Raw genomic sequence first — 13,837 nt, forward strand, 5'->3', positions numbered from 1 at the left:
TTCGACAATAATTGCCTAAGGTCTATCTTAAATATACATTGGACAGAAAGAATACGAAATGATGAAATCTATCGTATGACAAATCATACCCCCATCCTTGATATTATTAGAAAGCGGCGATGGATGTATTGGGGGCATATGGTGCGAATGGGGGAAGGAAGGCTGCCGCACGATGCATGGTGTTGGACACCCCCCGGTCTCCGCAAATCAGGGAGACTGAAAATGACCCTTGGCAGGTCGCTAATGAAGGAGGCGAAGCTGGCGAGGTCCTCGTTGGAGGAGCTATGGTTGAAGGCTCAGGACAGGTCGTCGTGGCGAATCACTGTTGCTGCCTTATGCGCCCCCAGGCGTAGGAGGACCTAAGTCTAAGTCTAAATGCATATAACAATGCATATATATATATATATATATATATATATATATATATATATATATATATATATATATATATATATATATATATATATATATATATATATATATATATATATATATATATATATATATATATATATATATATATATATATATATATATATATATATATATATATATATATATATATATATTAATTTTCTAATGCAGTTTGCTTCTGGCAAGTTTCTCTTTCCTTTTTAATTCATTATTTTCTATTTTCTAATGTTCATTCACGCTGAAAGAATAAATCAGAACTCCCTTCCGCAATATAAGGAAATCAAAGGAACATATTAGTTGTTTAAAAATGAACTGTACTAATCTACTAAGTTTCAAACTTTGAACAAAATATTTGATGATAGAGTTTTTCCCATCCTAATCCAACCTCAGAACTCCGAAAACAAATTTATCTCTGATTAGCTTTATTTGTGTTCAAATGGGTCTCTTACTTATATTTCAACTTACTATACACAAACAATTCTAACATGCCTGACTATAATGTTAGCGTCCAAATAACTGTAACAAATGTTCTAGTCATAAAACTCAACCGGAATGTCTTGACAGGTTATCTTGTCGCAAGAGGGCATTGGGTGTGACATAGCCTGTGACCGGTTCTTTTTTACGATAACTGTATCCACGAGTTATTCGAAGTTACGCAATAAAGGTCAATGAATCCCACGAATACTTATCTTTTCTTGTCTTGTTCCTTGTGTTTCTACATTATAATAGGAGGTACTAAATATTTAGTATTCATACTGTCCAGGGGCCATAACAAAAATATGTAAAGGTGGTCGATAGCTCGTTCAATTCAAGTGCTTGAATGGAGGCTTCGATTTTACAAGGTGTTGAGGAGGGGAGAAACTTCTCAAATACCTAATAAAATCGGTTCGTTGTAAGCTTAATGTTACTTCTTATTTCAAGTTGAAAAACTTGTTTTTTATTTAATTTAATTTAGTATACATACAGTACAGAGGCTATAGCAAATATATTTAAGGGTAGCCGACAGCTTCTTCAATCTAAGTGCTTGAATGCAGGCTTCAATTTTGCAAGATAAGAGCCATTAAACGCATATTTTTCTTATTACTTCTCATAAATAGAACTTACCTTCCCGTTTGAAGTTCGTTGAAGTTTAATTTTTCGACTTTTCTTGGGCAATGTTATTGTATATTTTACTCCCCCAAAAAACTTTCTATTTTAAAGAGGAAAATAAAGCTTTAAAAGATAGATATCAATAGTTTTAGGCAGTATTTAATTAGTTTTGTATGATTTTAGTCTCATTAAATGATTGTTGGGACAATGCATTGCTAATATCCAGATCTTTAAGATATATTTTGTATTTGCTTAGTTTATTTTTTTTGGAGGAACCTAACCCATCTTTTCTTCAAGTTTTGATTAACTTATACCCCAACCCCAAAGTAAACTTTTGTGCAAGTACCTTCTTGTGGTTTTTGACTACCACCTCTGACATTAAGCAGAATACGCTTAGGAGTTTGCTCAATAGTCCATCATGGATTAGCTAAATATTATTCACCAATCAGAAACAACATTACATTCTTACGTATCATACTAAACCCGGTATTATAGGTCTACTTACTCAATGTTGAACCGCTGTCTCAAAAAAGAACTTTGGCGAATATAAAACATGGTTGGGCTACACTACGTAAACATGATTACCTGTTGCACCAGTCGAAAATACATTAATTGCTAAATCCCCACCACAGTTCTGTAAACTATCACCGGGACAAACTATGTTGCACTCCCTGTAGTTCAGCTCTTGAATTGAATTAATCTTATATCCACAATGACATTCAGCTCTAGAAAAAAAGAGAAATGGTATAATTTAGTTTTCATATAAAAAAATAGTATTTATGATATAACATGCTATCTTCTTGACCTCCGAATTTCAAAGTTACATAAGTCAAAATGTTATTTGATTCATGTAAACTCCAGTCAATTCTAGTTCTAGTGTCCATTTCTAGTATTTACAGGTAAACGAATAAAAACAATATTTAACGCTGGAGAAAAGTCTATTTTGGGTTTGTAATCGCGCGTAATTCCAACTAGCTACTTACACATATTTCAATTAATTAATTAAAACTATTATAACAAAAGAAAAATAAGTAGCCTGTACTAAATACTAAATACTAAAATACTAACAAAATTATGAACAAAAGACAACTGAATTAAAAATGGTACGAAATAGATAAATAAAGAGATTCCTTTACTTTGATCAGTTTACGAAAAAAGCAATTAAAAATAGGCGTTACTACGAGTAGAAGGTCAAATGACGTTTGCGCAGTGGCTCAAACAATTAATGAAATCCAGCCATCTACAACACAAAAACTAAGAAATCAAAAATAAGAAGAAGACGAGGAAACAAAGCTAAACAATAGTCTTCACAAGGAACCTGCTCTCACCCTGAATCATGATTAAGGAGAAAGTCTGGACCAGCGATTTAAACGAAGAAACTGATTCAAAACCCATAATGTAGTTCGATAGGCTATTCTAAATGGTTTCAGCCAAGCGACGAAGCACATGGGCTGACCTCATTGTAGTTCTCTTCTCAAATACCAGCTTGTCTGTATTCCTGGTATGATAAGAATTTCAATCAGAACTAAGTAGGAAATATCTTCCAGAACAAAGCTGGCGGGACATCATTTAAACATTGGTATACCACCGTTAATAAGTAAGGATCCCGTAACTGACTAACACTTAAAACGTTCAAAGGCAATAAGAAGTAAATGTATCATAATGATTAGCACAATTCCCCAAGGTAAAGTGTTTTACTTTGGAATTTCTGGAATCTTCCATAATTTGCAGTAAAAGTGACCTATGCAATATATGACTGGTAATCTTACCACAAATAATTTTAAATGAAGCAACCATAAAGGGATTGCCGAAACGTCGAAGTAAGATTCAGTAGATGAAAACATTGTTTTCTCTCTCAAACTAGGAGTATTCCAAATGGTTTAGGCCTCTTAAACCGGCTTTGTAGCAGTTTTAGACGTAATTAATAAAATCATCTGAAGCCCTCTGAAATTTTGGAACAGCCTTGGAATAAATCTTCTGTAATTAGTTCTGACATCTTATTAATCACATTGCAACAAAATAGTCTAGATGACAATACAAACTAACAAAAAATGTTGTTCAGATATATCCCAAAGTATAATCACCTACGGAACAAGTACTGACAAAACTCTCCAAACGCGACCCCGCATACCTCAGCGCCTCTAGACACAAAATGTTGTACTACTTAATCGCTCCGAGCCAATATATTCTCCTAAGTTGTATTGAATTGTGTAACTACGGTATTTAGTTGCCAGGTTCACATAGATATTGAATCGTCTCCGGAGACTCGGGCAAAGAGTCACTTTTTTTGTGTGGAGAGGATAGCTTTTGTCAGTACTTGTTCCGTAGGTGATTATACTTTGATATATCCACGACTTGCTCAAAAAAGCTTTTAGGTTCAGAAACCAAACACATAAACATGGTTTTGAAGCTACATTTTAGTTATATGGTAATCATTTAAGACTAGTTAAAAAAAGAGAATTCTAAAGGAACAAGGTAAGACTTAAAGCATTATATATGATCTTTTTTATTGTAAAGCAATCAGCAATTATATGTTGCAGTAAACTTAGGAATTTAATATTATTCAGAATTACTGTGTCCAGGAATGTTGTGAGTTAGATAATGAAGCAAAGTTAGTATTCGTACACATCTTAAATGCTAACTGGTAAAATAGATAATACTGTCAATCCTGATCTTTTATCTATAATTTGTCTATAATCATGATCTCAGCTATATTTGTCTTTAACTTTATTTTCTCCTGTCGGAAATCGATTGATTTTTGTTTGAAAGCAAAGAAAACAGAAAAGCTGTGTTTTTAAAAATCAAAATTTAACGGTAATATTACATTTTTGTCAGTGTTGCCACATTGAACGGAGAAAATAAATAAGTAAGATTATACTAAAATTTGAAAATTCAAAATTTAAAACTTTACTAAAAATTTGAAAACTATATTAAAATTTGAAGATAAGGATTTTGATCCTTATCAAACAGTTCGTGGTAACGAACTGTAAGTAAGGAGCGCCCCGGCTCAATGGTAATCGAAACTCTAAAAAAAGGAATTTTGATCCCAGTGGATACATCAAAAGAATCACATTTTAATACTAATTTCAAATATATAAGTTTCATCAAGTTTAGTCCTACCCATCAAAAGTTACGTACCAGAGAAAATTTGGCGGATTTTCGAAAAAAGGAGGAAAGACCCCCTAAAAATTATAGAACCTTAATGAAAATCACACCATCATATTCAGAGTATAAGGTAACCCTATTGTAGAGGCTTCAAACACATATCTACAAAAATGTGGAATTTTGCATTTTTTGCCAGAAGAAAGATCAAGGATGCGTGTTTATTTGTTTTTGTTTTTTGTTTTTTTTTTTCCAGGGGTTATCGTATCGACCCAGTGGTCCTAGAAATTCGTGGGAGGGATCAGTGGAACGGAAATTAAAAGTTCTATTGCCCTTTTTAAGTGACCAAAAAAATGGAGGGCAACAAGGCCCCCTCCCACGCTCATTTTTTTCCCAAAGTCACCCGATCAAAATTTTGAGATTGCCATTTTGTTCAGCATGGTTGAAAATATGATAAGTATGTCTTTTAGGATGACTTAATCCCCCGAAGTCCCCGGGGGGAGGGCTGAAAGTTATGAACTTTACCCAATGTTAACAACATATAGCCTAGTATTGGTTATTGGGAAGTATACAGAGGTTTTCAGGGGGGATTTTTTCTGGTAGGTGTGGGGGGGGGGGGTCGGGGTTTATATGGGAGGATCTTTCCATGAAGGAAGTTTTGATGGGGAAAGGAACATTGCTATGAAGGGGGTACCGGATTTCCCATCATTATTAAAGAAAAAGATCAGAAATTAAATATAAAAAAAAATTTTCAACTGAAAGTAAGGAGCAACATCAAAACTTAAAACGAACAGAAAATATTACGTATATGATTTGGTTCACCCCCTAGTCAATACCCCACTCTTTAAGTAAAGATTTTTTAGTACTTTCATAAGAGCTATTTATTCTAATTAACGTTCTTTATGATTAATGGGTCATTTTTAAAGAATTGGAACAAAATTCGAACTTTAGCTTGAAGAGCAAGATATTGACTAGTGGGCGAACCCTCTAATATACATATTAAAAGCCTATGAATATAGAAGTTCGTTACGTAAGTTAATTCGTATGTTACGTATATTTATCTTCCTTAAATTACGAAGGACCGTAAAAAAATCGCGATTTTTTAAATTTGTTGAGCAGAACCTTATACAATCATACACATATTATAAAATTAGGAAACATTCGGAATTATGTTTCAATGAAGAATACCTCCACATGTAGTTATATACTTTTTGAAAATAGCGTGTGCCAAGTAAAAAAAAAAGGAATGTGAAAAATCATCAGAAAAATAAGCTAAGGACATGCGACACCAACAGCTTAAGATTGTGAAAGACCGTGATCAAAGAATTAAAGACATCAGTTTCAAGCTCTTAAGGAAAAATTATTGGCGGTTTTTCAGCCAAAGCAATATTTGGGAGACAAAAAGTGTTCTAGTACTCTTACGCATTTTCCTGAAATGTTTGAAGTCCCCTTACATCTCAAAAAGTTTCAAGTCAACCTTTCCTAATCGTTCCTGAGATATTAAAGACACGCTATTTTTATACCTTGGCTCTATGTACTGTCTTTCGATTTATCTCACTATTCCTGTATGAATAGATTAAATGTTCCCCTATGGATTCTAATAAAAGGTTTTTGGGTGAATTGGATATAATAATTCGTTGGCCCCACATCCCCGCCCACTAAACCTAAAATGTGAAGTACCCTTACCACCTCTCCCTTGAACACTCCAAATTTTCTCCAATTCTTTGTGTAGATAAAGAAGATACGTTATTTTGATAGCATGGGTTCACAGCTTTGTCTTTTGATTTGTGTCGTTACTTCAACAGGAATAGGTAATAGTCACAAAGGGATTTAAATTGCCAAAGATGTTAAACAGATTGAAGATTAAAATCTATAGATCCTTCCCCTTTGCCCCTCCCCAAAATTCAGGATTAATTGTGTACTTGTCCCTCCTGCATTCTCTAAAAGTTTCACCTCGATCCCCAAGGCACTTCCCATTGTATTGCAGATACCCCAATTTGACGACCTGGCAACACATAAGTACCTTTTGATTTACCTCGCTACTTAACCGTGAATTGCCTAAAGGCCCTATAAGGGCTTATATTGGAAAAAGATTTAGATGGATTGGAGAAATTTTGTTTTATCCCCCCGTAAAATTTGAGGTCCCCTTGCCGTCCCCCACACTACCCAAAAGCCTAGGTTTCAAGCTCAACAAACCACTTGTCCCAGGCAACGATTCTTGAAAGTTTCTGGGGAATTTTGAAAAATTTTCTTCACTATTTTGGAACCCCATATTTGGGGGCTTGTGCTCCAGCTAAACAGGGATTTTTAGACCTTTGCTTGAGCCCTATTATTGCAGAAACCAAATATTTTTCAATTTTCCCTGTGCAATCTGATTCCCATGGCGCAAGGACTAAAGGCTATAAGTTTCAATGAGAAAAATGGCCCTTTTAGGAGAGGGGGGAACCCAGGCTCCTAATCTAACATAGTTTTCGTACATTAGGGTCTGCCTGGGCTAAGGAGCTCATGGTTGCAAGTTCCATGCCGTTCTAAGAAAAAGAGAAGTTTTTTTGGCCCTTTGTTGGGCTCAATTTTCAGTAGAACCATGATTCTTTTCCCTTCTGCAGTGAAGTGTCCTTAGCCCAACCACTAAGAAGTATAGATTCGAATCGGCTGACGCTTTTGTGGCACTTTTTTGGACCCCAATTTAGGAGGCCCTGCCCCCCCCCCCCATTTCTTATGCATTAGATTCCTCTTGACCGAATAGCATGCGATTGTAAATTTCAAATTGAACAGAGATAAAAAAAAAATTAGCTCGATTCCAGGTCTGCTAACATCCTCCCCTCTTCGTTCAAAAAAATCATTTTGTTCTTGCCCCAGAGAGCAGTCTTTGGAAATTGTAAGCCAATCGGATAACCAAGATAAAGTATGCCCCACTTTTTTTTTACTATAAAACCTATCTGTAAAAAATTAGCACTCCAATCACTTTCGAGCATTGAAAAGGACGCTAGAACTCTTAATTTTCAACTGAACAAGTCCCCTTCCAACCTTCTTTGATCACCCTTTCTATATGAAGTGGCTGGGAGAAAAATATACATTGGCGGCTCATGGCTCTTTTCTATACGCAACGTCCGAGCGTTGTCTTTGATCCGTATGACCTATGGATTTATGGGACTTAATTTCATATTTCCTGACATGAAAGAAATTGGGACACTACTCTGGTTTTAAATGCTATTTTTAATCATGTCTAAATCCTTTGATGCCGATGATAGTAACTATATCGCTGCAATTCCGATCCAGGTAAATATTAAATTAAAAAAAAACAAGTTTTTTTTAACTGAAAGTAAGGAGCGACATTAAAACTTAAAACGAACAGGAATTATTCTGTATATGAAAGGGGCTGCCCCCTCCTGAACGCCTTGCTCTTTACGCTTAAGTTTGACTCTTTCTCACAAGTCTATTGTTCAAAACAATAAAATCCTTTAGCGTAAAGAGCAATGCGTTGAGGAGAGGACAGCCCCTTTCAAATATGGAATAATTTCTGTTCGTTTTAAGTTTTAATGTCGCTCCTTACTTTCAGTTAAAAAAAACCTGTTTTTTTTAATTTAATTTCTGAACGTTTTTGAATTAATGCAGCTTTGATTTTGGCTCGCCGTAGATGAATAATTAAAGTGAAATCTTCATATTAATTTTACTTTTTTTGGCTAAATGGCTTTCTCGAAATTTTGATATGACCGTAACTTACGAAATAGCTTACATAACGAACTTCTATATTTGTATATTTTTATTAGGTAAATAAGGGGTTCTCTCCCTAGTCAAAATCTCGCTCTTTACGCTTAAGTTCAAATTTTGTTCCAATTCTTTGAGAATGACCACTGAATCACAAAGGTCGTTTAATTAGAATAGATAGCTTTTTTGAAAGTACGAAAACACAGTTTATATAATTAGGCAGTAAGTTTACCGCAGATGATTTCTAGCTCTTCATTCTTGGTGCGAACAAAAAGCTCCTCCCACTTATTTATGCATTGGCGGGTTAGTATGTATGCGTCAATCAATGAGAAATGGTTAGAAATTGCATTATTCGTAATTGCGAAATCAGAAAAAAAACTTGGTGAGCCGGCCAAGTGGTTTGCAACAGTCCCATCTGAGAGGTATGACTTAATTTATATACAATTATGACTTAATCTATTATTTGGACTCAACTGATTGGCCTATGTAGGATTTTATAAAAAAGGGGACGGGGGGTTGATGAAATTTGTGAAAATAAGGATTTTTTTTTTCTTCTTCTATTAACTGGTGGAATAGGTGTGATGGTTTTAGGGGCGGATCAAGGATTTTTTAGGGGGGGGGGGCACAAAATAGGTTGATCCGATAAACTTACGTTAGGAGTAAGTTTAATTAATGCAAACTTGCGTTAATTAGGTAAATTACACTACTTGAGTATGAGTTTCGTATCCGAACTAAAAGGAACTAACTTATGAACCTAATCGGATTATCTTTTGTGCTGTACTGTGTTAGAGTGCACAATTATCGTGTGGATTTAATTGTGGGGGATTGTTCACTTCGCACAAAGTTAGTTATTATTTATCATAGTGAATGATTTAGTTTCATTATTGAATCTTTACTATTGGTCTCAAGTAACTTTGAATTAATACTGATTAACAGTTCGTGAATATGTAGTGTCTCGTCATATAAATGTCGGGAAAAAAGCAGCCCCCAAGGCTACCACCCGAGAAGGATACTCCCACTGAAACCCTCGGCCAGTCGCCCTTCCAACCTCCTTCTAAAAGTCTTTCTAGAACCCCCCCCCCCAACTACGTGGTCGAAAACAGTTAAGCCACCTGTCAGGAATTCAGGCATTAGCCACAACTAACTCTAATGAAAGAGGTGAGACGCCTGGCAAAAAGAGGAAAAAGGATGAAACTCGATCGCCAGTGATAGTGCAACCCCTCCCTTCAAGTATCCCAGGAACTAGTAGTGCAGATTACCCTAATTATTATACTGTCTCAATCAACAAAATCAATGGCCAACCCTTTTCAAAAGATCGAATAATGCAAATTAGAAAATCTGTTTTTCTGATCACCAAGGTAAATTTTGAACTTGTTTTCAAGCATGAAGAGTATATTTATGTTTAATTTACGTCTTCTCAGGTGTTAGATCATGTCCTTTGAAAATCCAAAGAAATAATCCTTGATGGCTAGGAAATTTTAGCTACAAAAAAAAATGATGAAAAGTTACAAAAGTATGTGCTTTATGGTGATGATACCAGTGTAAAAGTGGAGGAAATATACACCGAACTCATAGATTCTTCAGGCCTTCTCATAAATCCTTCAACTGCAATAAGGCTAAGTTTAAACAAAGAAGGAGTCCTTCACCCAAGCCGTTCAATCCTCATTTCCTGCAAAGTTGAGCTAAACAGAGAAATATTCTTGTACGGTATGTCCCTTTCTTATAAGATTTATAAGCCTAAGCCCCTACAATACTCTACGTGTCTGGCCCACGGCCACAGCAAAAATACTGCAAATAGTCCCATCCGTCTTGCCTTAAGTGTGGGAAGACAGGCCATGCAATTAGTGAATGCCCTGAGTCAGACCCTTTCTGCAGAAATTGTAACCGTAAGGGACACACAGCCCTCCAAAAACAATCTTGCCCGACTCACCAAAAGCGAGTCGTAATCCTTAGAACATCGGATAAAATGAACCTACCCTACTCAGTTGTAGCTGCAAGAATCTCTCGGCAACCCACATCCCATCGGCCCAGTAGAAGCCAAGCAACAGTTGTTGTAGTAGATGCAAATACAGTATCATTTCCTAAAGAGGCAAACAATGTTCATACTCAAGGTCGTAGTTAATCCCCCCATCCCGTACCTCAGTTTACTTCAACATCCTGCCTCCCAAAAGATTCATCCGAAAGTTGCCAAGAATGGCAAAGACTTGCAACTTATCTCACAGTCAGTCACTTAACTGAGGTTAGTAATGAACCAGGAGAAACCAAAAATATTCTCAAGAAGAAAGCTATCACCAAACTCCTAGGTGATGACATCTTGCAAACAGCTATAGCTCAACTATCTTCCATAAAAAAGGACATAGATTCCACATCGACGCTAGTTAAGCCTGTTGACTCAACTGCTAATCAAATCGGTGCCATTGCCCTAGTCAAAGGCAATAAATATAAGAAAAAAACGACAAACTTTCCATCCCAGTCCAAAATTACCACCAATGATAATTCGTCGGCTGAAGAAGAATTTCAATATTCAAATCAAGCAAATGATGAAACTTCGACCACAATGGATATTTAAATCTATACTATGCAAGATTTTACGTTGCTCACGAAATTATCACTGTGCAATAATGTTGTTTTTAACTATTACGATGACCAAAATAATTTGCGCAACAACCCCTTAGGTAGCCCTGATAGCCCCTTAAGCCATATTAACTGCGAATATCTCGACACTTTTGATTTTGTAAAAAATGTAAAACCTAAGCTAATGGAAGAGACAAAACTTAATATTATCTGCTTTAACATCAGAAGCATAAGCGATAAGTGGACTAATTTTAAAGATTTAGTTTTAATTAACGGTTACTGCCCTTTCGACGTAATTGGAATAACGGAGATGTGGCTTTCAGAAATTGATGATACTAATGAATTTTCCCTCCCTGGCTTTCAAGCTATTCATATTGAGAGAAAATTAACCAAGTCCTCTGGTGGCATTTCTCTTTACATCCGGTCAAGTCTAAAATTCACCATGCTATTACACTGTGAATCCTTATTCTCGCAACCTATAAATAATCCATGCATTTATTCAATGAGTGTTGAAGACAATTCTTTTATTTTTTCATCGTTTTATAAACCACTCTCATTTCCGACAAATTTACTTTGTAATCTTTTTGATGACTTTTCTAGTTTTATGAATTTACCACAAAAGAAGGCAATAGTTTTTGGGGACTTCAATTGTAATTTACTAAATGTTAGCAGTAATAATGATTGTGATACCTTCTTTGAAACATTTACCTCAAGTGGTCTTCTTCCAACAATCCTTTTTCGTACTAGATTTGATCCTATGAGGTCTACCGCTACTGTAATTGATAACATTTTTGTATCCACTTTCCTGGGAAACCACCTGTCCTCCAAAGTAATATTCTCTGACCTGTCAGACCCCTGTCCAATCTATCTCTCCCTACCCTTCCAACCAACTACTAACCACCCTAGAGCTAATACCCCTACTTCTAATAGAATATATAATATTGTGAATATGACCCGGTTCAGGGATCGTTTAAAATCATTTGACTGGTCAAAGGTTTTGGATTGTCAGGATGTTAATTCAGCCACAAATGGTTTTACACAGGGACTGAGTCATCTTATCAGTTCAACCTTTCCAGTTTGTAAATCTAACCGAAAAACTACCTATATACACCCCTGGATTTCCAATAGCCTGATAATCTCTTCATATTGCAAAAATGACTAAGTTGGCTTGCAAAACCAGTAGCGTTACTGACCTAACTAATTATAAAAATTACAAAAACTTATATACCAAACTCATCCGTGAAGCAAAAAAAAAATATTATTATTCAAAAATCACTCACTGCAAAGGGAACTTGCAAAAAATTTGGTCAACAATAAACAATAAAATTTGGTCAACAACAATTTCAGTACCGGATGCTTTTAATAATTATTTCACCAATATTCCAAATGCTAACTCCTGTTCCCCCTCCGAGTCAGTACACCCTAGCAAGAATCCCAGATCCATATTTTTCTCTCCAACTAATAGCATCGAGGTTCTTCAAATGATCGAATCTCTCTCTCATACTAGTACACCTGACTTCCATGAAATAAGTAATAAGCTTCTTAGAACTGCATCTTCCTATGTTTGTGAACCCATTGTGCATATAGCTAACCTGTCTATGATCAATGGAGTCTTCCCAGAAATATTTAAATCAGCAATTGCTATCCCGATTCATAAAAAAGGCGATCCGTCTGAGATAAGTAATTATCGTCCAATCTCACTTCTCCCAGTTGTATCCAAAGTGCTTGAGAGAATTATCTTCCGACGTCTTTCTTCCTTTTTATGGGGGATTAACCCTTCAGATTCGTTGATTTCTTATCATAAATATGGCTTTCGTCCCAAATTGTCAACTGCGCATGCACTAATCGACGGCATACAGTTTATCTGTTCCCAACCTGACCTTAAAAATATAGTAATTGGCTTTTTGGTTCTAATTGGCTTATTTCTGGATTTTTCTAAGGCCTTTGACATGGTTGATCACAGTGTTTTATTAAGTAAACTCAAGAACATAGGAATTCGTGGAATTCTTTTCTCATGGTTCGGCACCTATCTCTCGGGTAGAGTGCAGAGTGTGAGTCTGGGCGGCATGACCTCGCATCCCCTACCTGTCCGGAGGGGCGTCCCGCAGGGCTCTGTTCTTGGTCCAATACTTTTTCTCCTTTATATTAATGATTTGGTTATAGGCCTGGATCCATCAATGCACCTAGTAATTTTTGCTTACGATACCTACTTTTACATCACATACTCGAATTTACCATCAGTCGTCACCTCCGCTTAAATCCTTCTGAATAGAGGACAGGAGTGGTCTCTCGTTATCTGTATGACCACTAACAGCAAGAAAGGTCAGGCTATATTATTTTGTACCACTTAAAAAAAAATGGAGCTCAGAAAGCATTTGACCTCAAAGATGTCACCATTCTCCTCCTACAGGTTGAAGTTACCAAGTTTCTTGGTGTCCACATAGGCTCCTCCTTATCATTTGCAGCTCATGTATCCTGCATCAGAGCCATAATTCTGCGACAGGTAAGTATGATTAATCGTGTGAATAATTTTCTTCCCCCTGATATCTTTGTCAGCCTTCATTACTCTTTTATTAACCCATATATCTCATACTGCGGATCTGTTTGGGACAACACTTATCCTTCAGTTACCAATAAATTAAAAACGGCCCAAAACCGTGCCATCAAAGCAGTTTTTCGGCTGCCCCGACTATATCCCACCCAGGACTTGCTCTCCGATTTTGGTATTATTCCTTTTGAACAAATTATTAAAAAATAAAATTTATCCCTTGCATACTCCGCTTACCATAAAAACCTTCATCCCCAATTATTATCCTATTTTAATTGCAATAATTCTGAAGGCCTATGTCTCCGTTCATCCAACCGTTCCTTTATTGTCCCCAAGTGTGTCTCTAGCTCCGCCTAGCGATCTCACATTTATAAATCTATACTTCAATGGAATATGATACCC

General features: G+C 36.0%; 1 protein-coding gene across 1 annotated transcript in view; it reads right to left on the reverse strand.

The window, feature by feature from the left end:
* Window positions 1-13,837, reverse strand: part of LOC148953374 (xylosyltransferase Oxt-like) — a 287,249-nt gene that overhangs the window by 231,911 nt on the left and 41,501 nt on the right. The window contains exon 4 of the mRNA XM_089088506.1: window positions 2,089-2,228. Coding sequence (XP_088944632.1) covers window positions 2,089-2,228 — 140 coding nt within the window. The remainder of the gene's footprint in view (window positions 1-2,088; window positions 2,229-13,837) is intronic.

Source organism: Artemia sp. Qi Xiang Cuo, chromosome 4 (genome assembly GCF_049724085.1).
Source record: "Artemia sp. Qi Xiang Cuo chromosome 4, ASM4972408v1, whole genome shotgun sequence".
Lineage (NCBI taxonomy): Eukaryota > Metazoa > Arthropoda > Branchiopoda > Anostraca > Artemiidae > Artemia > Artemia sp. Qi Xiang Cuo.